The following is a 24,189-nucleotide window of genomic DNA, read 5'->3' as shown; positions in this document are numbered from 1 at the left end:
CCCCGTCCCCAGCCAACAGCCCGGTGCTTGGACCCCTCACCCCCACCCACGGCCCTTCCTTCCTCTGAACCAGGCACCGCCCTCCCCGCCACCGCCCTTGGGGACTCCCGTCCGACTTGAGAGATTACAGACAGGGTGGGCAGCATCAGAGGTGGAGGGCGGGTCGCCCCCCCACAGCGGCAAGCCGGGCGTTCCCGGGTCCAGGGCTCCGGCCTCTCGAGGAGGCTGGCCACGATCCCGCAGCCCGCGGAGGACGTGGGCGGGCTCCTCCGGGCATCTCGGCGCGGCTGCACGGGCGGGGCGCACTGCAGACAGGCCCCCGGCCCGGCCGGTGAGGATGACCCGGGCGGGGGGCAGGGGCTTCCGGAGGGGCCTGGCATCCGCTTCCCGGCCCGCCTTCCTGGCCCACTCCCCGGGCCCTCTCCTCCCAAGGGCCTCCCGGAGCCGCAGTCCACGAAGGGGTCTCCCGAGGACCAGGGCTCGGCCGCCGCCTCCCCCACGCTCGCCCCCGGTTACCCCACCCAAGCGTCTGCGGCCCCCCAGCGCCCAGCCGGGGCCCCTCGAGGACCAGCGCTCTTGGGGGTCTGACCCCGGCTGGCGGCCGTGCGGGGACCCCCGCGCGCGTGGGGGCGGGACGCAGGGCACTGGGAGGGGCACCGGGCTGCGGGGGCTCCCGCCCCAGGCCAGCCGCCGTCCCCGCCTTCTCCCGCCGCCAGCGTCCCAGCAGCCCCCGGGCCTTTGTCCGGGACCCGAGGACCACCGCCCGCCCGGCCCCTCCTCCGGGGGCGGGTCTGCGCCGCGCGCCCGCCCCCGCCCCGCCCCGCCCCGCGCCCCCGCCGCCGCCGCCGCCGCCCCGCCGGGCTTCCGTCCTCCTCCGCGCAGGCGCCCGCGGCACTTCCGGGGCCGCGTCTGGGCGGGCGGGGCCCCGGTGTCGCGGGCGCAGCGCCCGGAGCCGCGGGATGCCGGTGCGCGGCGCGGCGCAGGTGAGTGTGCGCCCGGGTGCGCGCTGCTCGCTCGGCGCACGGCCGCCCCGCGCTCGGCCGAGGACCCGCCCCGGGGCCGAGAGCCCCCCCCGCCCCGAGCGGCCCCGCCGCCGAGCGGGCTCCGGGGGAGCCGGTCACGCGCGCGCGGGCCCCCGGCGGGGCGGCCCCGGCTCGGCTGCGCCTCCGCTGTTGGAAAAGGCGCGGCCCGACCCGGGGCTGCCGGTGGAGGAGCAGCCCCCGGCCCCGGTGTCCTGGTCGCGTGCGGCGCCCTGGGGTCCGGCTCAGACCTGTCCTGCCCGGCGGCCAGGCTGCCGCAGAAGTGACCCGCGGTGGCCGCAGCGTTGGTGGCAGCCGGATAAAGGCTCGCCCTGGACGCCCTGAGCCCTTGTTTGCCGGGTGTGGGTGGAGGGCTCATGGGTCCGTTGCACTAACCCACGTCCGGGCCAGGCTCGCTCCGGCCCTCCACGGGGTGCACCACTCTGGCCAGAGGCCCTCCTCCCACCTCCGGCCACAGATGCGGGCTCCTTTCCTTCCGATGAGGAGACAGGCAGACACCCCGGGTGTCCAGGGCCCCTCTGTGGGGAACCCTCGTTTCTAACCAGAGCCCGCCATGCATGAGGCCCAGGTACAGGATCTGAGGCCGGGCTCGCTGAGTGCAGTGTGGGGTCAGGTTCAGATTCTAGGTCTCTGATAGGGAAACTGAGGCCTTTCTGGGCCTCAGTCCTGGACGGTTTCGCCTGACCCAGAATGACCCCAGTGCCACGAGGCAGGCGGGGGGCCAGACTCCGGGTGGCAGCGACCCAGCGTCTGAGCCCACGGCGGGTGTTGGCAGATGGGCTGGGCTGCGAAGACGGTCACGTCAGCGTCCACTCTCAGTAGACTGGCCGTCTCCTTTCAAGATGAAACGTCAGCACTAATGTTAAAAATACTGGGTCTGTCACGTGTCATGTGGGTACTACCGAGAACCAGCCCTTGCCGAGGGTGTTTCCAGGCCCCGGGGCTCACCTGCTCGTCATCTTCTCCCACTGGTAGAGCAGCTGGTCGCAGAACGGTGTCGGTCAGGCTTCCCGGGCTACGTGGTAGCAGGTGGGAGGTTAGGTCGTGTCCCCTGGGAGACCTCGCCTTCGCGCCACTGCTCCTTATGATGACACGTGGGTCCTGAGAGAGGACAGCTGGGGACTCGCCAGGGGTCCTGCCTTGAGCACTTGGGTTGGATTAAAGAAGACCTCCTGGCCCTCTCCTTTCCCCCCACCCCTGCGTGTCAGGCCTTCCTGGACATTCTGAGGAGGGGATGGCACAGTGGGAGCCCTGCCAACACGGCGGCCAGGTGGGAGGGAGTGTGGAGGACACAACCACCCATGAGCGTGTCTTGGCCAAGCCCCATCGAGGTCATGGCCGGCCCAGGCGGAAGAGCATGTGACTCTGGATGCTGGGGTCGTGAGTTTGAGCTCCGTATTGGGTGTAGAGAGTACTTAAGTAAGTAAATATAAAAGAAAATAATTAATTCCCGGTTAGGGTTGGTGCGAAGGGCTAGGTTCCAGAAACAAGACTGGAAGTTTGGGGTCCATGTCACGGGTGGGAATCAGGACAGCAGTCCTCCGTCCTAGGCTCGGGTGCCCTCTGTCCCCTCCCCAGGCCGTGCGGCCCTTTGCCATCAGCCTGCGCATCGTCTGCACGTGCGTGGGGTGCGGATCAGAGTGGCTGCTCGCTCACTGCACCCACAGCCTGTCGAGCTGCGCAGGCGTTTCCCAAGGCCTCCGGGGGCCCAGCGTGGGGCTGCACACGCCAGGTACAGCACTCCCTTTGCACCTGGAACAACCCACGAGGGGGTGGCCTCCGCTGTTCGAGGAGGCGGGCCGTTGAATACAGTCCTTCGCCTCCATGAGTCCGACGTCAGCACCAGACACGTTCAGGAGGTCGGTCCGCTCCCGTTACAGCTCTCCCGCAGAATCGGGCAGAAAAAGCGACTGCTGGAGGCAGAAGAGCCCGGGAGTGACCTGGACGGAGCCCCAACGCCCTCCCCTACAGAGCCCTGCTTGGGGCGGCCTGCCTCCCTGGGCCCCCAGCGCAGCGTCTACTTCTCAAGCCCAAAAAGCCGCTCTGCACGGCTGGGATCGGAGTTTTTCGACCAACCCGCTGTCGCCCTGGCACGGGCATTTCTGGGACAGGTATTGTCCTGTGGCCTGGGATCAGGTGGGGGAAGACTCCGTTCTCGGGCACACTCAGCGCTCCACGGGTCCTCCCTGGCTCCCCTGTGGCCTGCGCTGCTCTCCTCGGTGCTCGGCTCACCCGAGAGCACCCGCCCCTGCCCCGTCCTCAGCTGGCCCTTCGGGCCGCTCCGGCCTCACCCCTGCCCCAGGGTGCCGCCCGAGCCAGCGGCAGCCAGCTCATCTCCCTGGCAGACGGCCTGCTCTGACCCACTCGTTGTGGAGCCGGCTACACCCAGGCCTGCGGTCCAGGCTGGGGCCCCTGCAGGCAGCTGCTCCCGCTGCTCAGAAGGGCCTTTCAGAGCCGGGGGGGTGGGAGCCAAGTAAGGTGGTCCTTTGTGGTCAGTCCAGGTGGAAGGGGCCGCACAGGCTCTGGGCGTCCTGGGCAGCTGTGTGAGGACAACACTGGGGCCCTGTGCCCTCCATGCTGCCTTACCCCAGGCTAAGCATTTAAGTCCAAGGGGGCACGGGGAGGAGGCGGCAGGGAGACGGAGGGCCCCGCCGAGAAGACTTGGAGTGTGCGGACTCACTAGTGCTGGTGTTCCCCAGCGGGGCCCTGGCCAGAGCCTGAGACGGCTGTCCCCTGGTGACAGGATACGTAGCAGGGCCTGTGTTCCCGGGACGGGTGAGGGGGACAGTGGGGGGCCTGGCTGGGCCTGGGTGCCCCGGTGCACCCTGAACTGGGGAGGTGAGGCCCAGGCTGAAGGCTGTCACAGTGGAGCGTGCCCCCTGCCCCCCCGGGCTCTGAGCAGACACACTGCCCACAGGTGCTGGTTCGACGACTTGATGACGGCACAGAGCTCCGCGGCCGCATCGTGGAGACGGAGGCGTACGTGGGGCCAGAGGATGAAGCCGCCCACTCTAGGGGCGGCCGGCAGACCCCGCGCAACCGTGGCATGTTCATGAAGCCGGGCACCCTGTATGTGTACGTCATCTACGGCATGTACTTCTGCATGAACGTCTCCAGCCGAGGTGAGCGGTGCCGGGGTGCCGGGGCTTGGGGCAGCAGGCGGCCTCGGGCACTGCCCCCTGAACTGGCAGCTGGGAGATCTGGGAGGACAGGCTGGGACGGGTGTCCCTGCTAAGCTAGGCCGGGGCTTTAGGAACTCTGGCTACACCGTCCGGGTGGTGGTAGGTGCCTGGGGCCCCCCCATGGACAGAGGTCATGGGCTGACCTGAACACAGAGCTGACAGGCTCCACAAGGACACCAATGGTCACAGACCTCAAAGCTGAGATCTCCTGTGACCAGGGCCGACCTGGGAGGGCGAGTTGTGGGAACACAAGGGTGTGGTCAGCCCGAGTTGACTTGAGCTCAAGCCAGAGCCTCATCAGGTGGTCGGTTGTGGGGTCTGAACCGGTCGTCCTCAACTGGGGATGGTTTTGCCACCTGGGGAGCCACCATCAGGCAACGTCCAAAGAGGTGTGGTCATCCCAGCTGGAGACGTGCTACCGGTATCTGGCAGGTGGAGGCCAGGCATGCTGCCCAATGGCTCACGAGGCACAGAACGGCCCCCACCACAGAATCATCCGGCCCCTGAGGTCAGTAGTGCCAAGCAGAGTGATGCTGGTCTGGGGCTCCCGGGAGAACCCGCTCAACCTGTGACACCTGCTGTGGAACGGCCTGTGTCCCACTGTGAGCCGAAGGCCTGTGCCCAGAAGGGAGAGCCCCAGCATGGTCCTGCCAGGGGCACTGCTGACCAGGAGCAGGGTCTGCCTCTGTGTATCTGTCGAATCTCGCCAGGGCCCATCCCAAGAAGAGCGAATGCTTGAGGAGACCAGTAAGAAGCTTGGGGTCTGGCGTGCTGTGTGTCACACGCATTTGCTGAATGATTCCAGTGACCGGGGAGTTGTGATGGCACCAAGCAGACAGCTGGACACGTGCAGTGTCAGAGCCACAGGGGCTGAAGGATGGGTCCTGTGCTCAGCACAAAGCAGGTGTTGAGTGAGCTGAGTGACTGGACATCAGAGGGTGGTAGGGGCCATCCCAGAGGGCCCCCTTGTCATTCAGGAGCACTTACCTTGGCTCTCTGGCTTTTCCTTGTTCATAGAACCAACCCGCTCTTGTGTAGCGGGCCTGAACTCAGACAAGGGGACTCACTGGGGCTAGCGATGCCCAGGGCCGTGGTCAACAAGGAAGGGGAGGAGGCCAGGATTTTGGGGTGGGGGGAGGTACAGTGGACAGGGCACACATCGGAGGTGGCACGTCACTTTGTGGACATGGGACCGTCCAGGTGGGGGGGAGCAGGAAACCACGTGGGTGCAGAGGGTCAAGGCCAAGGGTTGTGAGGCAGAGGGAGGGAGAGGGGAGGCCAAGGACATGGTCGTTGTCTGCCTGCCCGCAGGGTGGAGGCGGCAGAGACACCAGGAGGGCAGGCCGTGTAGACAGGACGAGCAGGTGAGGACGGGGAGACCCGGCAGGAGGAGGTTAGGGTGTCATGTTTTCGTCGGATGAGGGACTCGGATGCACTCCAGGATTGGGGTGTGGGGATGTTGGGAGAGGCTGCCCCTTCACCCCATGTGCAGTGAGGCACCCGTGTGGCACCCACGGGGAGCCCTGACGCTGGTGGGCTGGGACGAGCCCAGGAGCCAGAGGCACAGGAACGTCGAGGTTTTGTGTGACCCGAGTATTTCCTGAGGTCCTTTGAGGATTGGCTGTTTAAGGGGCATCTGGTCCCGAAGCCCCCAGCACTTGCCAGCTACTGGCTACTTGAGAGGGCCTGGCTGCTGCGTCCACTCGGGGCTTCCGGATGCCAGTGGGGAGGCCCTTGTGGCCAAGGTCCCAGAGTGGAAACCGGCTGGCCACCTGAGCCTCTGCGACCCCTGGTGGCGGGGGTTGGCCCAGTCCGAGCAGCGTTGCTGGGCGATCCCGGTTCTTCTGGCCAGGGTCCAGTCATACTGTCATACTGTTCGCAGCCATGCAGGGGATTTGGGCAGACGCGCACTCTCGAGTGCGCCCCTAGGCCCAGGGTGTCCGTCTGTTGGTCCCTAAAAGCAGCTCGGACTGGGGCGCCAGGCCGCCTGTCAGTGGAGCGTGTGACTCTTGATGTCAGGGGTTGGGGGGCTGATACGCAGAGGGGCCCCAGAGGGGAGAGGGACTGTGTGCTGGCGTCTCCTCCTGCACGGGTCCCCGGGCAGGGCTTGCTCAGTACCACGAGCACACGGGTGGCTGCGCTGAGCCAGCGACCTTGCAGCCTGCCCAACAGACACCTAGTGGATACGGCAGATGGGGCACCCAGGCCTGAGCCTGCTGCCTCTAGGGGGCCGGCCGCGCCCACAGACGACCGGCTCCCTGGGCTTTCCTCTGCCAGCCTCAGAGGTGCTGCCAGTCTCCAAACCAGACCACGCCAGGAGGAGGCCGGCTACCAGCAGCCACCGGGCTGTCCCCAGCTGGTTGGTCAGGCATTCCGGCTTCCGGGGCGCACCCCACCTAGGGGCCCGGGCACCCGGGGGGGTGGAGGCAGCCGGTGTCCGGTGCTCAGGAAGGCAGCCGCCTCACGTCCGTAGCACCGTGTGCACCCCGGGGTGGGGAGGGCAACAGCCCGGGGAGGCTTGGCTTTCTAGGCTGTCTGTCCCCCAGGGGCCGGGGCGTGTGTCCTGCTGCGAGCGCTGGAGCCCCTGGGGGGCCTGGAGACCATGCGGCAGCTTCGAAGCGCCCTCCGCAAGGGCACCGCGGGCCGAGCCCTCAAGGACCGCGAGCTGTGCAGCGGCCCCTCCAAGCTGTGCCAGGCCCTGGCCATCGACAAGAGCTTCGACCAGCGGGACCTGGCCGCCGACACAGCTGTGTGGATGGAGTGCAGCGCCCCGGGGACCAGTGAGCCCGCCGTGGTGGCGGCAGCCCGAGTGGGCATCGGCCAGGCAGGAGAGTGGGCCCAGAAGCCCCTGCGCTTCTATGTCCAGGGCAGCCCCTGGGTCAGCGTGGTGGACAGAGCAGCTGAGCAGAACACACAGAGCGGGCCCTCAGCGAGCGTCTGCTCCCACGAGGCTTTTTAATTCTGTAAAAACCCAATAAACACTTTATGTCTAGAAAACATTATTGCCTGTGTCTCGGCCAGAGTCTCCTCAGGGGTCAGCACGTGCTTGCGGTCGGTTCCCCCTCCAGGACCGGACTCTGGAGGCCCCTCGGGTGCAGGCTGGGCACACCGTCCCTCAGGCCTGTGTGAGGGAGGCTGGAGGGCACCAGGGCAGACTCACCGCAAAGACAGGCACCAGCCCAGGCCCTTGTGCAGCAGGAGTCCCGGGACGGGGGTGGTGGTGGTGGTGACCACTTGGTCACGAGGCTCCTGGTGAACCCAAGGGCCCTTGCAGGGGGCCAGGCTGGGAAAGGCCCAGGACCCATGGGAGCAGCAGAGGGCACACAGCACGGGCCAGGCTCTCCTCCGCTCTCGTGGCAGACACGGTTCTCTGTAAGTCCCAGGGTGGCCATGGGGAAGGCAGCAGCGGAGGGGCCCAGGGAATGAGGGCAGGGTTGGGAGGAGGGTCTGAGAGAAGCACGCGGCCCGACTCTGGGAAGCCAGCAGGCCTGAGGCCTGGACACCCTCCAGCTGGGAGCCTCGTCTCCTCAGCTCAGACACCGAGGCTGTTTAAGGACCAGGTGAGGACGAGAACAGGGAGGGCCACGGCCCCAAGGCTGCTGCTGTACTCCACTCAGGCCTCAGAGGGCTCAGCCTGGCAGGGGGCGTGGGGGGCCCTGGGGCGGGGGGACAGCCCAGCACCCACGGCAGCAGCCTGCCTCCTCGCCGCCGTCCTGGGCCCAGCCTCACGGCAGCAGCGCCTGGAAGACGGCGATGACCGGGTCCTCGTGGGTGGTCACCACCAGCACACTGCGGAACTTGTCGAACAGCATGAGCAGCTGGGATCGCCGCGTGTTCTCGTTGTACATGATCTCCTCCAGGTGGTGGCGGCCGCGGAAGTAGTGCAGGAGCCTGGGGCGAGGGGTGGGCAGTGTGAGGCCAGGCAGCCACGGGCGGGGGTCCGCGCTGAGCGCCCCACAGACCTGAGCAGACCCGGCAGGGATGGAGGGGTGGGTGGGGGCTCCGGGCCTGCTGCCCTCGCGGGCCCTGTTCACACCCTGGAGCCACCCGAGCCTGAAGGCCACGTCCGCCCTCAGCACCCTGACGGGGAAGTGCAGGGGGACAGGCCTGCCAGGGGCTTGTCACGCTGCTGTAGCAGCAGCTCCCATGTGGCTATGGGCCCAGACGGGGTCACTGCTCTAGGGCTGTCTGTGGGGGGGCTGGCGCGGAGGCCTGGGCCCAGCTGCCTGGGATGCGGTTCCTGACTGGGGGCCTCCCCGGGCAGCCTCACCCCCCCAAAAGCCTGACACCTGCAGACCCCCCAAGTCAAAGCTGGGTTTGACAGTCTGTACCCGTGATGTGGGGGTCCTGGACACCACCAACCCCAGCCCGGGCTAAGAGCCTTCCCAGCGCGGAAGGTCCCCACAGGCCTCGAGAGGGTAGGAACCCGCTGCAGCTTCCGAACAAGGAACGGGAAGCACCAGGAAGTCTCGGAGGGACCCCACAGGCGGAGGCCCCAGGCCTGCCGTCTCAGCGACAGACGCCCCCCACGGCTGGCGCACACAGGCCCCAGCTGGGGACACCTCACGCTCAAGACACCACCGCCACCAGCAACGGCCGGTGGTCATCACGGGATGGAGGCCGCGTCGTGCCGGCCAAGCCCCCACGCGCCTTCTGTTCTGACGCCAGAACCGGCCCAGCCCCGGGGTCACCCTGCCCCCACCTGGCAAACATGCGGAGGTCCTCGGGGTTCTGGGCCGCAGGCACGCCGAGGATGGCCGCCCGCTCGTGCTCGGACAGGCTGGCCAGCAGGTTCTCCGTCATCCTCTTGTTCAGGGGCGAGTCCCCGCTGGGCAGAAGCTCCGCGCTGGAGTTATCCATACTGGGGCTGGTGAGGGTCATGTCGTCACTGCTGGCTGTGGGTGGGCACGGGTCAGGGGGCAGCCAGTCCCCCCAAACACGCCCTGGTGCACCCGCTGTGCCCCCTGTGTCCACCAGGAATCTGCTGCCACACCCCAAGGCAGGCCTGCTCATCCCACCCCTCCCACCCAAGAGGGACAAGGGAGGGCCCTGGGCAAGGCTGGTCCTCGCACTGAACCTGAAAGTAAGGTAAGGTCAGCCTCCGTGGCCCCCGAGCCTGGGGGAGCCCGGGGCACCCAGGGCTTGGCGATGGACCGCGTCCTTGGGCGCACGCGGTGGCCACAATGGCTCTGCCAAGAAGTGACTGTGAGAGTCCGTGTCTCCTCACAGGCCCCGGCCCAGCGAGCCCAACCGCCCTCCCAGGGACGGTGGGAAATGGGCTCAGATCGCAGGCTGCTCCTGACTTGAACGAGGCCCTGCTCTGGAGCCCAGAGGCACAGAGTGGCAGGGAGGCGAGGGAGTGGGGTCTCCTGCCCTACTTCGAAGGACAGCGGCTCAGCGGGGAAAGCGGCTGCCCGTGCGAGGCCCCAGCGGCCCACATAAAGGGCGGGTGTGTGTGCACATGTGTGGCCGCGGGAAGGTGCCTCACTCACGCCCAGCAGTGCCCACGTCCGGATCCCGCTGCCACGCCCAAGTGCCCTTCCGACCACCCCACCCACCCCACAGATGCCCGGGGCAGGGGGCTCCTACTTGGGGAGCCAAAGCTGAGAGCATTGGGCGTGCTGAGGCTGCGGCCGCCGACCCTGGCCGTGAAGGGGACCTCGTCCTCCCGGGCGTGGGGCTCCTCCTCGCTGGGCGAGGCCATGAGGCACACGTAGGTGTGCAGCTGTACCAGGAGCCGGTGCTGCAGCATCCACACCACCATCTGGATGAGCTGTGTCTGCAGGAGAAGCGGCAGGTGGCCCAGGGCAGGGGCGGGGGGCTGCTCCCCACCACCGCCCTGTCCCCCTGCGGGGAGCACCCAGCGGCCTCGACTGAGACAAGGGTTCCCATGAGTCGCGCCAGAGGTGAGGGGTCTCTGAGCTCGAGGGGCCCGACCCCCACCTCAGGAAAGCACCCGCCAGCGGCCAGTGGAGACAGCTCCTTGCTCCGCGCAAGGCCACAGGAGCCCCGGGGCCGCACCCGCTCTTGCTCCCGCCGGGCACTCGGGCGGCGCCGGCATCGGGCCTCCCGCGCCCAGAGCTGAGCAGCAGGGCCGACTACACGGCCCCGTCGCTCAGACCCCCCACCACACGGAGCGGGGCCCGTGGGGACCCGCCGGCTGAGGCCTGGACGCTGCTCAGGAGGACGCTGCAGGCAGCTGCTCTGAGGGCACCGAGGCCTCTCCCTGGCTCAGCCTGGAAGCCTGCCCGCGGGCACGGAGCCCCGATGAGCGGTGTGGTCCCGGCACAGGGAGGCCACCCTTCCCGCCGGGGGCCGGCCCCTGACCTCGGCCAGCGAGGAGCCCCGTGCAGGCCCGGCTTGAGCACGGGTGAGCAGGAGGGTCGCACATCTGCCCGCTCAGCTTCGGGAGTCCCCTCCTGGGAAGGGACGACTGACCAGGCGTGGAGGAGGGAGACACCAGGTCCCACGGGCGCGTTATGACCTGGTCAAACCAAGCACGCACTCCAGGCCCCGAAGCAGGAGGCCTGACAAGCAGACGCCTCTCCCGGGGAGGGCGCGGAACCAAACCCAGCCCCGTCCGAGCCCCTGACCAAGCACACGGCGGTCCCCCAGGCCTGGCCTGGGAAATCCCCCTGCCGTCCGGACCGTGAGGAAGGCTGTGCCGGGGGGCGTGGGGCACAGATGCAGAGCGCGGCTTTTATCCCGCTGGCACGGCCTGGCATGGTTCCTGGACGCCGAAGGCCCCATGGAAGAGGCCGTCAGAACTCCGTCAGCTCAGCGTCTGCATGAGCTCAAGAACCAGGATCTCCTCCTCGTTCACCACTTAAGAAGGAAGAGGGTTTCCTTTGAAGGACTGTTTTGGCCTCACAGATCTCACACTTACTTAAAAAGATACGTTCCTCTTGGAAACAAAGCCTTGACAGCACCCAGCCCCATCTCCCAACACCCACCCCACCCCGGCTCTGGCTCTGCGCCGCCCCTGCCCCGAGCCGCAGAGCCCCAGGCCTTCCGCACGGAGGAGGAGGGCAGAGGCTCATTCTCGGACCCGGCCTGCTCCTGACCCAGAACTCACCCATGTGGACCCGGCCTACACCTGACCCAGAACTCACCCGTTCATCCCATACACTTCGTACCTTCCTAGATGAGCCCTTGCCACACCCAGCAACCCCAGTGGTCCCTCTGGGGCCTGTCCCGGGCCCGTCCTCTCCAGATCTTCCTGGAGGAGGAGATTCTGGGGATCAGGGAGCTCAGGATTTAGAGGCACATACCCTGTGGCCACCTGGACCATGGAGGGGGAGAGAGCAGGAAGCAGGGCCCAAGCTCAGTGGAAACAAAGCTGACTTGGCATCCCCTCAGGAGAGGTCTCCACTCTCCTGTCACCTGGGCCTCTTAACGGCTCTAACCACTCGGCTCTCGGCGGTCAGGGCGCCGCCCTCCACCGGGGGTTGGGGTGGGACTTGGGACTGCCCCACGGTCTGCAGCTGGCCCGGCTGGGGAGCCAGCTCCTGGTCACCCTGGCATGACGGGCACCACCTACACAGCCAAGCCCCCTCCTCCCCCAAACCCAGGCTAGGAGGACAGCAGTACTGAGGGCCCTGGGATGAGGAGCTGACACTGGGCTGGTGGCTCCCAGACCCCCAGACTCCTGCAACTTACCTCCTGCACAGGGGGGGCGAGGGGGTTCCTGAATTCTGACAAGGAGACGGGCAAGGAGAACTTAGCAAGGACAGAGGGCAGGTCGTGAGCCGGAAACTGACGGGAGAACTGTTCGGCCAGTGGGGAGTACCTGGGGAGAGGTGAGACAACGTGCCCATGAGCTCAGCAGGCCTCTCCATCATTTCTGGACAGCCGTGCCCTCGCCGTGAGCCCAGGGTGGACAGCAGGGAGGCACAGCGTAGCAGGTGCCCAGGGTGGGAGCCAAGAGGACAAACCCAGGTGCTTTCCCTCGAGGGGCAGCAGGAGCCATGGGCAGGGGCCAAAGCCCCTCCGAGCCTCCGAGTCAAGATCGAGGCTCCCAACCCCCACCAGCACTCCATCCAGCGCCCACTGGCCAGCAGGTGTGGGGGAGCACAGAACCTGCATGGGGGCTTTGAATGCCGGGAGACCACAGGCCCGGGGCAGGCCACAATCAGAACACGGACACAGCAGAGACCAGCAAGCCCGCCCAAGTGAGGGCCCGGCTGAGCAGGGAGCACCATCCTGGGCACCGGCAGCCAGAGGTACTCACAGACACACGCTGGCGTTGGGAGAAAGCATGTAGACGTTGTTCTCACACAGCGGGTAGATGATGATGGCCTTGCCCCAGTACACCAGGTGGGCAGCGAGCTGGAAAACCTGCCGACAGCGGGAGCTGGGAGGACAGTGCCCGACTCTCCGACCCCCACCTGGGCGTCTGGCACAGCACACACAACCACCCTTGTTATCACTGGTCCCTGGTGTGGTCCGGGACGCTCACTTCCCATGGACCCTGTCCCCTAGGATCCTCCCCAGGCCGACAGTGAGGCTGGGACACTGCTCAGTGCACCAGCACCTCACTCCGGCGAACGGGACACCAGAGCCCACACGGCCGGAGCCCCGGCGGTCACTGCCTCTTCTCTCTCACCCCAAGTCCCACTGACACCGGCTCCAAAGCGAGGATACGCTGCTTTCCTCCGTCGGCCCCCGCCCTCCCCTGTGGTGTCCACCTCCACCACTCCCCGCAGCCAGAGCGCCCTTCCGGAGACCAGAGGTCTGAACTCGTGCCCCAGGCTGGAGTCCAGCTCTCAGCGGGTACACGCTCCCCGGAGACTCTGGGGGAGAAGCTGCCCGACCCCCTCTTGCGGCAGCCTTCCTTGGCGTGACCACTTCCCTCCGCTCCCTGCCTCTGTGGTCATACCCCCTGGCCATCTCTCACAAGGGCCCTGCGGGGACAACCTAGGGTCATGGCCCACCTAAAAACCCTTCACCACCTGCAAAGTCCCCTGTGCAGGTGCAGTGGCAGGACGTGGGAGCAGGATGTGAAGGTCTGTGGGTGGCCAATCGCGAGGGATGGACAGTGCGATCCCGGTTCTGTGACCCAGAGATAATGTGTGAATAAGGGACACACGCAGAAGGTCCGGAGGAATCTCCAGCAGTGACCTCTGTGACACAGGACTACAGGACTCTCTGTGCTTCTAATCTGCACGATGTTTTAATCTTTTTTTTTTTAAAGATTTTATTGATTTATTTGACAGAAATCACAAGCAGGCAGAGAGGCAGGCAGAGAGAGGAGGAGGAAGCAGGCTCCCCGCTGAGCAGAGAGCCCGATGTGGGGCTCGATCCCAGGACCCTGGGACCATGACCTGAGCCGAAGGCAGAGGTTTAACCCACTGAGCCCCCAGGAGCCCCTGATGTTTGAATCTTTCTAAGAACATATTAACCTTATCACGACAAGAAACCCCGAAACAGGGCAGGAGGGTAGGAGACAGGTGATGTGGAGACAGGTGAAAGGATGCGAGACTGTGCCTATCTTGGGGAGCACGGACTCACCACACTGCACCCCTGAAACTAAGACAACACCGTATGTTAATTACGGTTAAACAAAAAAGGAAAACAGTGAAACAAGAAAAGCCCAAAATATTGACTTTGCCGGTGATGGAACATGAATTACTTAAGATTTTATTTTTTCTTAGGTAATCCATATACCTATTGCGGAGCTCAAACTCACGACCCCAAGATCGGGTCACGTGCTCCATCGACCGAGCCGGCCGGGTGCCCGGAGAGCTCAAGTCATCTGAGGACACGCACACTGAAGCTGACACTTTCTCCCTCGTGGGGCCTCGTGCCTGGGGCTCCGACGGGCCCCGGGCGGCTCTCCCGACCTCGGGCCCCAGGGGGTGACTGCAGAGGCCGGCAAGGCCGACCAGCAGCCAGCAGGAAAGCCTGCTTCGAACCACGTTCAGTGCGGACGGTGATGGCAGGGAAAAGGTCTCCCCACGGCTGGGCCGGGCAGGGAAGGGGGAATCACCAAGCTTAGTCTGTGTCCGAAGACACCGAGAAGCCGGAAAGCTCCGAAGAGCGAAGCCCGGACGGGTCCAACACAAGCTGGGCAGCGCAGACAGAGCCGCCTGCACACCAGGCCCGTTTCGCGGCTGCTACGAAGGACAGCGGGTCCCCCCAGTCCCGGAGTCCGGGTGACGGTGCACGAGGGCAGAACCCGTAGCCAGTCTCACAGGGGATGCACAAAGCGCATGGGGAACCCACAGGGAAGGACTCGCCTGGACGGCAGAACCAGAAAATGCTGCTTTGGGAAACACAGGCCCCGGAGTTCAGCCCCTCCTCTGCGCCAACGACCAAGACCAAAGGCCTGCTTCCCGGGGGGGGGTGTCAGGGGGCGCCCAGGCAGGCCGGTCTCCCCCCTGGGCTCCTTTTCCGCATTCGGCCTCCTAGAGCCGTGCTTCCGGGCCAGGTCCTGCTGCCCCCCGGTGGCCACATGGTGTCCACGGGCCCAGATCCCGGTCCCGCCCTCAGCGGTCCTGTCACTCGGGAAGGCACAACGGCCCTGGGACCTCCAGCTTCCTCCCGGGCTTCTCCGAACTCCCTGGCCCCCACCCAGGCTCCAGCCGGGCCACCGCCAGGACCGAGGGGCCCCACACCCCAACAGAAGCTGTGGGGGCGCCTGGGCAGCTCGTCGGTTGGGCATCCCGCGTGTCCTCGGCTCAGGCTGGCATCTCAGCCACGCTGAGACCGACCCTGACCGCGCTCCCCGCTCCGCGGGCGTCTGCTAGGGACTCCCTGCCCCCACCTCTCCCCAGCTCACACGCGCTCCTGTGCGCTCCCTCGAAAACAAGTCTCAGGACCACGGAAAGAGAAAACCGCAGGCACAGGGGTCCGGCTCAGCAAGACACAGAACACAGGCCTCACCGCGCACACAAGGGGGCTGGTCAAGGCCCCCAGGCGAGGTCCCGCTTCCGCACACAGGTGGGCCCTCACCTCCCACACCGGCAAAGTGCACACGTGCCACCGGTTTCTCACACAGGGACGCCCGGCAAGCCCCAGCGCCTGGAGGGCCGCATGCCTCTTGACTGCCGGCACAGAAGACGACGTCGGCCCCACAGCCGGTTCACAAAGCCAGCCCTGAAGCCAGGCCTGACTCAGATTCCAGAGCTCGGAACGACCCATTCCCCCATGGCAGGCCACGCGGGGCCCCTCACCACACAGAGGTCCTGGGGACACGGCACACAGGCCGTCCGCTGTCCTGACGCCCTGACCTCCCGCCTCCACCCAAGGACCACCCGCCCCGAGGCGCCCCCTCCCCCGCCACGCTCCCCCACGGAGGGTGCGTCCCGGGCCCCGGGGAGTCACCTGCAGCAAGGCGAGGTCGGCGTCCTGGGCCAGCTGCTGCAGGTTCTTCACGGCGGACGCGGTCTTGATCACGCGCACCAGGGCCGGGGCGCAGTCGAGGGGCAGCTCGCCCAGCAGGGCCCTCTCGTCACTGAGCAGCAGCAGCGCGTGGTACGGGCTGCAGAGCAGAGTCCAAGGTCAGCTGACCGGGCCCGCGCCGGGCCCCACAGACACCGGACCCGAGAGAGGAGGCCACCGGACGGTTCGACAGAAGGGCAGTGGTGTGTCCGGGGGCCTTTGAAAACCCACAGGGGTCACTGCAACCCTCGGAAAAAGTAACCTGAACAAGACGGAGGAAGACCGCACGACCCCACCCGCCCCTCCCTGGGGCTGCCCGGCAGACGCGCGTTCACTGAAAAGTACATGAATCTTTCCAACGAAGAGCCCCAAATATGGAAAAGCAAAATCCCCACAGCAGCTATGAACACAACTACATAAAAAGATACTCAGCGAGTAAGTCCGGGAGGAAGGACCCACACTCAGAGCACAGACGGCACGGCAGAGAGGGCGAGGTAGCGCCCCGTTTCCTCTCGTCGCCGAATGTTCTGTACTGTGCCCAGATTCCTTTTTTTTAGTCATAGAAGTATCTAAGGAAACAAGAGACTTTACTCGGGCTGGGGGGTTGCGAAAACTGAGCTCAGCTCTTTCCTTGCAGGAAACCAGTTAAACGAAGACACTGAGCTCCCCCGAGTTCTGATTTGGATGCGGTGCTCCGGTGAGCACCACCGGGAGGGCGCACTCCTCCCCCAGTCTGGCTTCTCGCCAGGATGCTGGGCCCCTCCAGCGCGGCCCAGGCCCGGGCTGAAGACCCGGGAGCACAGAGCCTCGTCGCCCCGGCAGTGCTGAGAAGGCTCAGAGGACACCGGGACGGGCAGCTGGTCCCGTCTGGACAAAAAGCAGACCCCGAAATATGCACCTTCCCTTCTCTCCGCATAGGGCCTTACCTGCCACAGGCTGTGGCAGGAAGAAGAAAGGAGCACTCCGAAGGCAGCAACCGGGGGGCCTGAGGCAGCAGCTCCGGGGAAGGGCCCACAGGCAGAAGGCAGGGCTGGCACTCACCGGATGGCTTTGAGGCTCCGCTCGATGGCCTCAGGGGGGATGAGGCTGGAGGCGGCGTAGTGGATCTTGTGGGGCAGGCAGAAGCTCACCTCCAGCCAGCTGTTGACATGCAGCCGCACCACGCCGGACGTACACAGGCTGCGGAGAGCGGGCCCGTTACCGCCAGTGCCCCCACGAACCCACACGCTCACTCGCAAGCCCACCAGCCCCCAGCTCCTGCAGCCCGAGCAAACCACACGTGAAGCCCCAGGCCAGAGAGCACCTCCCAGCCGGCAGGGCGTTTCCAAGAAGAAAACACACACACACACATACACAGACGTCTCTGGGGAGCCCTGGAATCTGCAGTCCGACCGGAGCACCAGGGCTCAGGGAAGCCTCTTCTATGTCAGTCCGAGGCTCAGGGGCCACCTCGGCATAGGCCCTTGCACAGCCCAGGAAGGCCCTGTCACAGCTGGGCGGCCAGGAGGGCGGGGCCCGTCTCTGGAAAGGACAGGTGGGCAGCAGGGGAAAGGTGGGAGGGTGCCAAGCCCCCCATACGTCCTGTAGGGGAGGAGCACAGGGCACCCAGCTCCCTACAGAAGCCAGCAGCACGCCAGCTGTCCCACAGCCAACCAGCCTCAGCTGCAAACCTCTCGCTCCCCACCCCCCTGCTGATGGCAATCTGCTTCTTTCAGGGCCAAACACGACTCGGGTCCCGTAAAGCCCCCAGCCCCTGAACCCTTGTTTCTCCCACATCGCACCTTGAACATCTGCAAATCCTGTCTGCTCTACCTACAGGGAGGTACAAGGTCCAGACCTTCTCAGCACCAGCCCCCCGTCCACCCTCCCTACTCAGACCCTCAAAGATCCCACCTCGGCAGTCCCAGCCAAGGCCCCCAAATGCCGGGAGTCCCACATGACCTGCCCACTCTTCCCCTGACCTCGTCTCCCACCCCAGGCTGTCTGGGTGCACCTGAACCAGCCGCTCTGCTGTTGTCGGCCTCTGGGGCTCTCTCCGGGCGCCCTGGGCTCCTTTCCCGTTTCAGGTCTCAATCCAAGCACCACCTGCTCGGTGGGGTGGGCCCTGACCCGGCCCCAGCCCCACAGGCAATCCGACTGCCGTGTGGTCCCACGTGTCTGGAGGCACCTACTTGTCTACTAGAGGGTGCCGTTTCCCTGGCCAGAACCTGGTCACCGGCTCTGGTCTTAGTGCTAACTCCCCCCGACACAGCCGGTCAAGTGTCAGGTACCTGGGGGCAATGAGGACCATTTCGGGAACAGAGGAAGGCACACGCTGCCGACTCTGGGGGGACACTCCCTTGGGAAACCTCCGTGCAGAGAACAGGTTCCTGGCAGTCCCCCAGTGGGCACGTGGCCCCATATGCCCCGCCCCCGAGAACCACACACATAGGAGTCGTTTCCAGCAGATGCTTCTGAAACCCTCCAGCGAGAAGCCAGCCTGACCACACTCCAAGCCCGGTGCACAGCTCCTGAGCCAAGTGCCAACAGCACTTGGGATCTGACACAATGGAGAAGGGGCTGCTTGGGCAAAGTGCCCATGACTAGAACTCACCAAACCCCCAGCAGGTGGGCAAGAGGGGGATGGGTGCCCACTGTCAAGGTCTGGCCTGGCCCAGCCCACTTCTTCCCGTCACATTCCAACCCCACTCTGCAATTCCCAAGCGACCGGAGAGGCCAAGACGCCCCCATGCGTCCAAGTGTGGGGCAGGCCGGGGCTCAGGAAGGCCCCGTCTCGGCCCTCCCTCGGGGCACACAAATGCTGGCGGACGGCCCTGTGGCCCTCACTGCCTACCCCCCCCCGGGCTGTTCCTACCGCCGCGTCCCTGAAGCTTCAAGCAGCAGAGCGACGACCACAGGCTTCTCCAGGGTCCACCCAGAGAGCCGGCAGAATCTGTGTCAGCCGTTTTCTCGTGACAACAAACCGTGGGGGGAGCAAAACGCACATCTGTGACCTCGACGACCCCCGGGATTCCTGCCGACACCACAATCTGCCCGCTGCACCCCGACTCCCAGACACCCTCCAACGGCCCTGCCGGGAGGCAGCACAAAACCCACACCGCACTCCCCGGACGTCTGCACCACGAGCCGTCCCTGGAGGGAGGGTCAGAGCACCCACGGCTGCGAGGGTGGGGGCCGCAGGTGGGGCTGAGGCCAGAAGGCAAAGCTTTGGTCGCTGCGGATGCCACAGTCCCTCAGGGTGACAGCTACAAGTGGGTCTGATGAGCGTCGCGCTCTCGGAGGAGACCCGGGACCCTTCACCAAGGCCCAGAAGAGCAGAGAACTAAGGAGTCCGGAGGAGATGGCGGTCCCCGGAGCCCCAGCAAGCTCTGGGCAAGGGCGTCGGCAGGAGGACAGCTGCCACCAAACTTGACCATCGGCGGCTCCCGCAGTCCGAGGTCACGGCACGAGAGAGCCGCCCGGCGGATGAGGCTCTCAGCATCCACAGACAAAAGGAAGAGAGAAGAGAGAGGAAAGCACGGCCGCAGGGAGGGCGGCCTGAAAGCTAGCTCGGAAGGCTCCTCCACCCCCCGGACACCTGGGGGAAAGGCTGGCGGCTGAAGAGAAGGGCCTGCTTCCGAGCGGCCGTCCTTAGGACGAGGCTCAAGGTGCGGCGGCCACACCAGGGAACCGGAGTCAGCCCTGACACTCCTGCTGTTTCCCACGCAGCCGCTCCGTTGCCCCAGGAGCTCGGCGACGCCACGGCACGCACGGGCACGGGGTCCTCTCCCGGGAGCAGGGGAGACGCGCGTGGCGCTCCCTGGTTCTCACGTGCAGTTTGCTCCACGCCCCCAGGCACTGCTCACCCCGCGGCGACGTGCGCCCACGGAGCACTGTGCACCGAGACGCCGTGAGCAGACCCAGCAGAATACGCCCACCCACACGAGCCCCCAGGGAAGGGGAAGCCCCGAGTGCCCCTGCCCCGAGAGGTGAGCCCGGAGCCTCGCTGAGGTCAGCCAAGAGGAGAGGAAACGGCTGCGTCTCTGTTTCGGACGTCGGCCCGTTTCTCTGACCCGGCGGGACGGAGGGCGCCCCCTCCGAAAACCTGGGAGGTACGTCTCGTGTGTGTATCTGTCGGTACCGCACAGCAGCTGACACGCAGCTGCTGTCCGTTGCCCACGTTACTCGGCGCTCAGCCCCGTGAGTGCCGTCGCCGCCTGTCACCGAACGACCTCCCCGCGGCATTACGGGGTAGTTCCCCACGCCGTAGCAGGTGCGGAGCAGGGGTCTGGCGCCTACACGGCTCCCGCTCTGTACTTCTGTCTGCACGGCGGTCATGTTTGGTCGGGAAACACTGTACGAAGAGCGCTGCCCCCGCGTGAAGCTTATCCCGCCTGCCACACGGCTCTGGGCCACACAGGGTCGCCCAGCCCAGTCTGCCACAGGAGATAACGCGCGGGTCCCCAGGCGATGACTGCGCAGGAGGCGACACCTGGCCTTGAAGACACGCCCTTATCTCTCCTGCCCCAGGCAGAAGGTGGCGTGGGGCCCCTACTCTGTTACCCTCTCCTCCCACCCTCGCAGGAACAATTTCAGCTCCTAACCCTTGAGCTAAGAGCCGAGACCTCCTCCTCTGGTCTCCCGGTCACCCTTCTCCCTGTCACCCGGCGCCCACGGACACTCTGGCCCCACACGCTGCCAGCCTTCCTGCTAACGCAGCGGGGACGCCGTACACATTCAAGAGGTCTGAGTGGGCTCCAAAGGGCTCACCTTGAAATGTCACACAAAAGGTGTACAGAAGTGCGCTTTGTGGAAGAAGGGACTAGCAGCCTTCCCAGGACGTTGGCGGAGGTGTCTCTGGTGCATCTCAGCTCTGAGCAGGCGGCAGTGGGAGGCAGCCATGAACCAGGACTGAGTTCCCAAGGCCACCTGCCCGGACTGGCCCTGGGCTGCCCCCCGAGCTCCGAGCCTCCCGGCCCCACCACAGGCCCCACCACCTCTGAAAACCAGTCAGCACACACGGTCAAGCCCGCGGCCCACAACACCGTGACTCTGCGCACTCATTCCCTCGACCACCGCGGCGGGCCACTCTCTCGGGCCACCAGCTGCGCTTCCCCACAGGCCAGCCTCAAGGTCTGTGTTACAGGAAGCGCAGGGACATCCCTTCACGGGAGACACAACCTGACGGTCACACAGATGCGTGGGGCAGTCGCTGAGGTCACCGAGCCCCACGGGGGAGACACAACAGTCAGGGCAGGCTCCCGAGGGACTCAAGCTGCCGGTCCCTCCTCACGGACACTCGGGTCCTGGGCCGCGAGGCCACCAGGCCAATCAGCCACGCCACAGCCGTGGGTTTTACGTGAAGCGGCACATCCCGGGAGGCTGGGCGGGCTCAGGTGCCTAAGTGTCTACTGGGGTCGAGTCCTGGGTCAGGCTCCCTGCTTCTCCCTCTGCCTCTGCTGCGCCCCCTGCTTGGGCTCTCTCTCTGACAAATTAACAAATGAAATTAAAAAAAAAAAAAAAAGAAGCCAATCCAGGACAGCTCCTCTGATGTCTCACCTGGATTTCCTACCCCCACACCTCGAAGCTCCGGGCTCTCACCTCTGCTCGGACAAAACCCTCACAGCCCCGCTGGAACGCTGCCCCAGGGAGAAGACGGCTCTGTGCCACTGGGTCACTCAGTAAACTCTGGTCCCCCTCTCTTAGCTCCAAGCTAAGGCCCCTGCAGCAGTGGGCCAGGCCAGACCTCAAGGCACGGGGAAGGCCCCAGGCCAGGGCTGCTCCTGGGCCCTCAGAGCCACGGCCACCGGCAGGCTGGGACAAGGTGCGGGGGGGACCCCACTGTCCCCGGGCCTCCCACCGGAAGGGCGCTGCTGCTGGCTTACGGAGGTGGGCCCCGGGATCCACGACTGGGCAGGGTGGGGTCTGGGAACAGGAAAGGGCGGGCGGGGGCTTCACCCGGAGGAGACGGGATCCTGAACACTCACACCAGGACGCCTGGGCTGGAGGAAGCAGCCAGGGGCGCAACAGTGAACCCCGGGCGCCATTTCTTCCCTGAAACGCGGATCCCTGGCCTCCTTCAAACCAGTGCCCACTGGGGCGCCGGGCTGCCTCAAGTCCAGGCCGCAGGTGGGCCACGCGCCCAGGACCTCACGGCCTCCAACCCGCAGCTCAAAGCCAAGGAGTCACGCTCCACTCCTTCCTCCGACGCGGCAAGCCTGGCTCCGGTCTGGCGTTTATCTCCAGGGCAGGCTGAGCGCCGCTTCTCATCCCACCCTCGCGGAGGGAGGCCGGGCACCGGACGGCGCCCAGGAAGCGACTGCCAGCACCAGCCAACCCAAGACAGGAGGGCAGCAGACTTCAGCGTCGTCATGAGCGACGCCGCGGGAGAAACAGGTGGGGGACCACGGGACGGGAGCGCCCGAGCCGACCCCCGCCGCCACCGAGGTCAGGACGAAGGAACACAGGCCACAGCTTCCGTTGCGGAGGACAGCTCTGCGTCCGGGGCGAAGGCACCTTTCCTCCTACAGAGCGGCGGACGGGGTCTGAGGAGGCCCTGGACAGGAGAGGGGGACGCGCAGGGTGGCGGCCGGACACGGCTGTGGACATACACGCTCACGGAGACTCTGGGCCGGCACAGCCAGAGGAAGGGGTATCTCCTTTGCTGCCAGTGGGGTGTGGCCCGTGGCGCAGGCCCCCCCAGGCACGTGCACCGCGTCACAGGGCACGCTGTCAGGAGCACACGCACAACCTCACGTGAGCAGCGGGTGCGGGCCTTAGGGCCCCAGAGGCTCAGAGGCTACGGCAACTGAGGGCCCAGGAGAGGGGCTGGCCTACCAGGAGGCAGCAACGGAGAAGTCCTTACGTACCAGTGCAGCGGGGTCGAGGCCATACCGCTGAGCGGAGAGGGCAGGGACGGTGTGTGAGCACAGTGTGGAAGGACAGAGGTAGCCAGTGCTCGCCTGCGTGGCCTCAAGCCCGCCTGGGCGGCTGGCACGTGACCCGGGGCTGAGGCGCACCTGCCACTGGGGCCGGACGGAGCCTGGGGCAGGTACAGCGGGGAACAAACGCAACACTCTGATTTTCAGATCTGAGGGATGTGTGACCTTTTCGTAAAGCTTCCATTAAAACAGCAAAAAGATGGAAATTTTCCAAATGCTCCTAACAATAATCCCTGGGTATGGGACTATGGACGGGTTTTGTTTTCTCGACACTTTTCTAGATTTCCTAAATATCGATAACGAGCGCGTACTGTTGGTGAGATCAGGAAAACGACTAACGCAAAAAGGGTCCTCGACAAGCCACCCTTTCTGGGCTTGGACGACTCGTGCTATCGACAGCCACAGCTCTTAGGCCCAGCCCACCTCCAGTGGGGAGCACGGGGCCCACCAATGGGATGAAGGCCCGAGAAGGCCAGGGGTGGGCACGGGGCGGTGTGCAAGGATGAGGCCCAGAGCGGCCTGCATCGCTGTCTGGGCAGCGACCCCTTGGGAACCAACATCCTGGGGCAGGGCCCATCCCTTGCGCCCCCGCCCACGCCCCCCACCTCCCAGAGGCACTGCAGACCCAGGGTCAGGGACCAGTAGACACGCTGTGAAAAGAAGTTCTTGGCTGCGAACACCAATACAACGGGAAGAACCATGAGGCTCTGCTGTGTCCGCAACACCTGCGCCTTCCCGCACGCAGGCCCCAAGTCCCACAGGGTCCGGGGCGCCCTCGGAGCCTCAGCCTCCTCCTCAGCGAAGTGATGACATGACACCCACCTCAGGAGGCAGACCCCAAACCTGGCACCGTGACACGGTGACTTCAGGTTCAGTCCGGGGGCTGGGGGGGGCCGGCACTCCCAGTCGCGCCCGCCCCCATCAGTGGCACAACAGGAGAACAGGCAACGAGGGCCACCGCAGGTACCCGGCACACCCCCCGCCCGCCTCACCTGTCGTAAGCCTCCTTGAGGTCCCTGGCCAGCTTGCACTTGGGCAGGATATGATGAAACGGGGACTGAGGACCATCACTCGCTGCAACGATCAGAACACAGAGAATTTAGGGCCTCGGAAGCCAGGAAACACTTGAAGGCTACAACAGAAATACGCATAAGAACAAGGTTAACTGGGGCGCCTGGGTGGCTCAGTGGGTTAAAGCCTCTGCCTTCGGCTCAGGTCATGATCCCAGCGTCCTGGGATCGAGCCCCGCATCGGGCTCTCAGCTCGGCAGGGAGCCTGCTTCCCCCCTCTCTCTGCCTAACTCTCTGCCTGCTTGTGATCTCTGCCTGTCAAATAAATAAATAAAATATTTAAAAAAAAAAAAAAAAAAGAACAAGGTTAACTGGGCGCCCGGGTGGCTAAGTGGGTCCAAAGTCCAACTCTTGGTTTTGGCTCAGACCATGATCTCGGGGTCGTGAGATCAAGCCCCACACTGCGCAGGGCGTCTGCTCAAGATTCTCGCTCTCCCTCAGCCCCTCACCCCCCACACTCATGTGCTCCCTCTCAAATAAATCTGAAAGTTTAACTGAAAATAAATTTTAACTCGGTTTTTTTTAATTTATTTTTGTACAGTTTTATGTACTTATTTGACAGAGTGAGTGAGAGACAGAACAAAGCAGAGTGAGA

The 24,189-nt window shown here is 65.4% G+C and overlaps 2 protein-coding genes across 5 annotated transcripts in view; one reads left to right on the top strand and one right to left on the bottom strand.

Annotated features, from left to right (window-relative positions):
* The first annotated feature begins 872 nt into the window (after positions 1–872).
* Positions 873–7,223, top strand: MPG (N-methylpurine DNA glycosylase). Of its 2 annotated transcripts, XM_080830187.1 has the most exons (5): positions 897–983; positions 2,921–3,151; positions 3,958–4,162; positions 5,534–5,586; positions 6,769–7,223. In XM_080830187.1, the coding sequence occupies exons 1-5, from the start codon at positions 960–962 to the stop codon at positions 7,198–7,200; spliced, it is 945 nt and encodes a 314-aa protein (XP_080686313.1). In that variant the 5' UTR covers positions 897–959; the 3' UTR covers positions 7,201–7,223. The 2 variants fall into 2 exon arrangements, with proteins under 2 accessions (XP_080686314.1, XP_080686313.1); XM_080830188.1 differs by lacking the exon at positions 5,534–5,586 and having other exon boundaries at positions 873–983.
* The window catches only part of NPRL3 (NPR3 like, GATOR1 complex subunit), a 38,889-nt gene continuing 21,858 nt past the window's right edge, over positions 7,159–24,189 (bottom strand). For all 3 annotated transcript variants that reach the window (XM_080830184.1, XM_080830185.1, XM_080830186.1), the window contains 8 exons: positions 23,517–23,598; positions 16,646–16,783; positions 15,548–15,704; positions 12,453–12,559; positions 11,882–12,011; positions 9,812–10,001; positions 8,925–9,117; positions 7,159–8,113 (listed from right to left, as the gene is read on the bottom strand). In XM_080830184.1, coding sequence (XP_080686310.1) covers positions 7,948–8,113; positions 8,925–9,117; positions 9,812–10,001; positions 11,882–12,011; positions 12,453–12,559; positions 15,548–15,704; positions 16,646–16,783; positions 23,517–23,598 — 1,163 coding nt within the window. In that variant the 3' untranslated portion in view covers positions 7,159–7,947. The remainder of the gene's footprint in view (positions 8,114–8,924; positions 9,118–9,811; positions 10,002–11,881; positions 12,012–12,452; positions 12,560–15,547; positions 15,705–16,645; positions 16,784–23,516; positions 23,599–24,189) is intronic.

This window comes from Martes martes (assembly GCF_963455335.1).
Source record: "Martes martes genome assembly, chromosome: 18".
Classification (NCBI taxonomy): domain Eukaryota; kingdom Metazoa; phylum Chordata; class Mammalia; order Carnivora; family Mustelidae; genus Martes; species Martes martes.
This window is presented reverse-complemented; position numbering and strand designations above follow the sequence as displayed.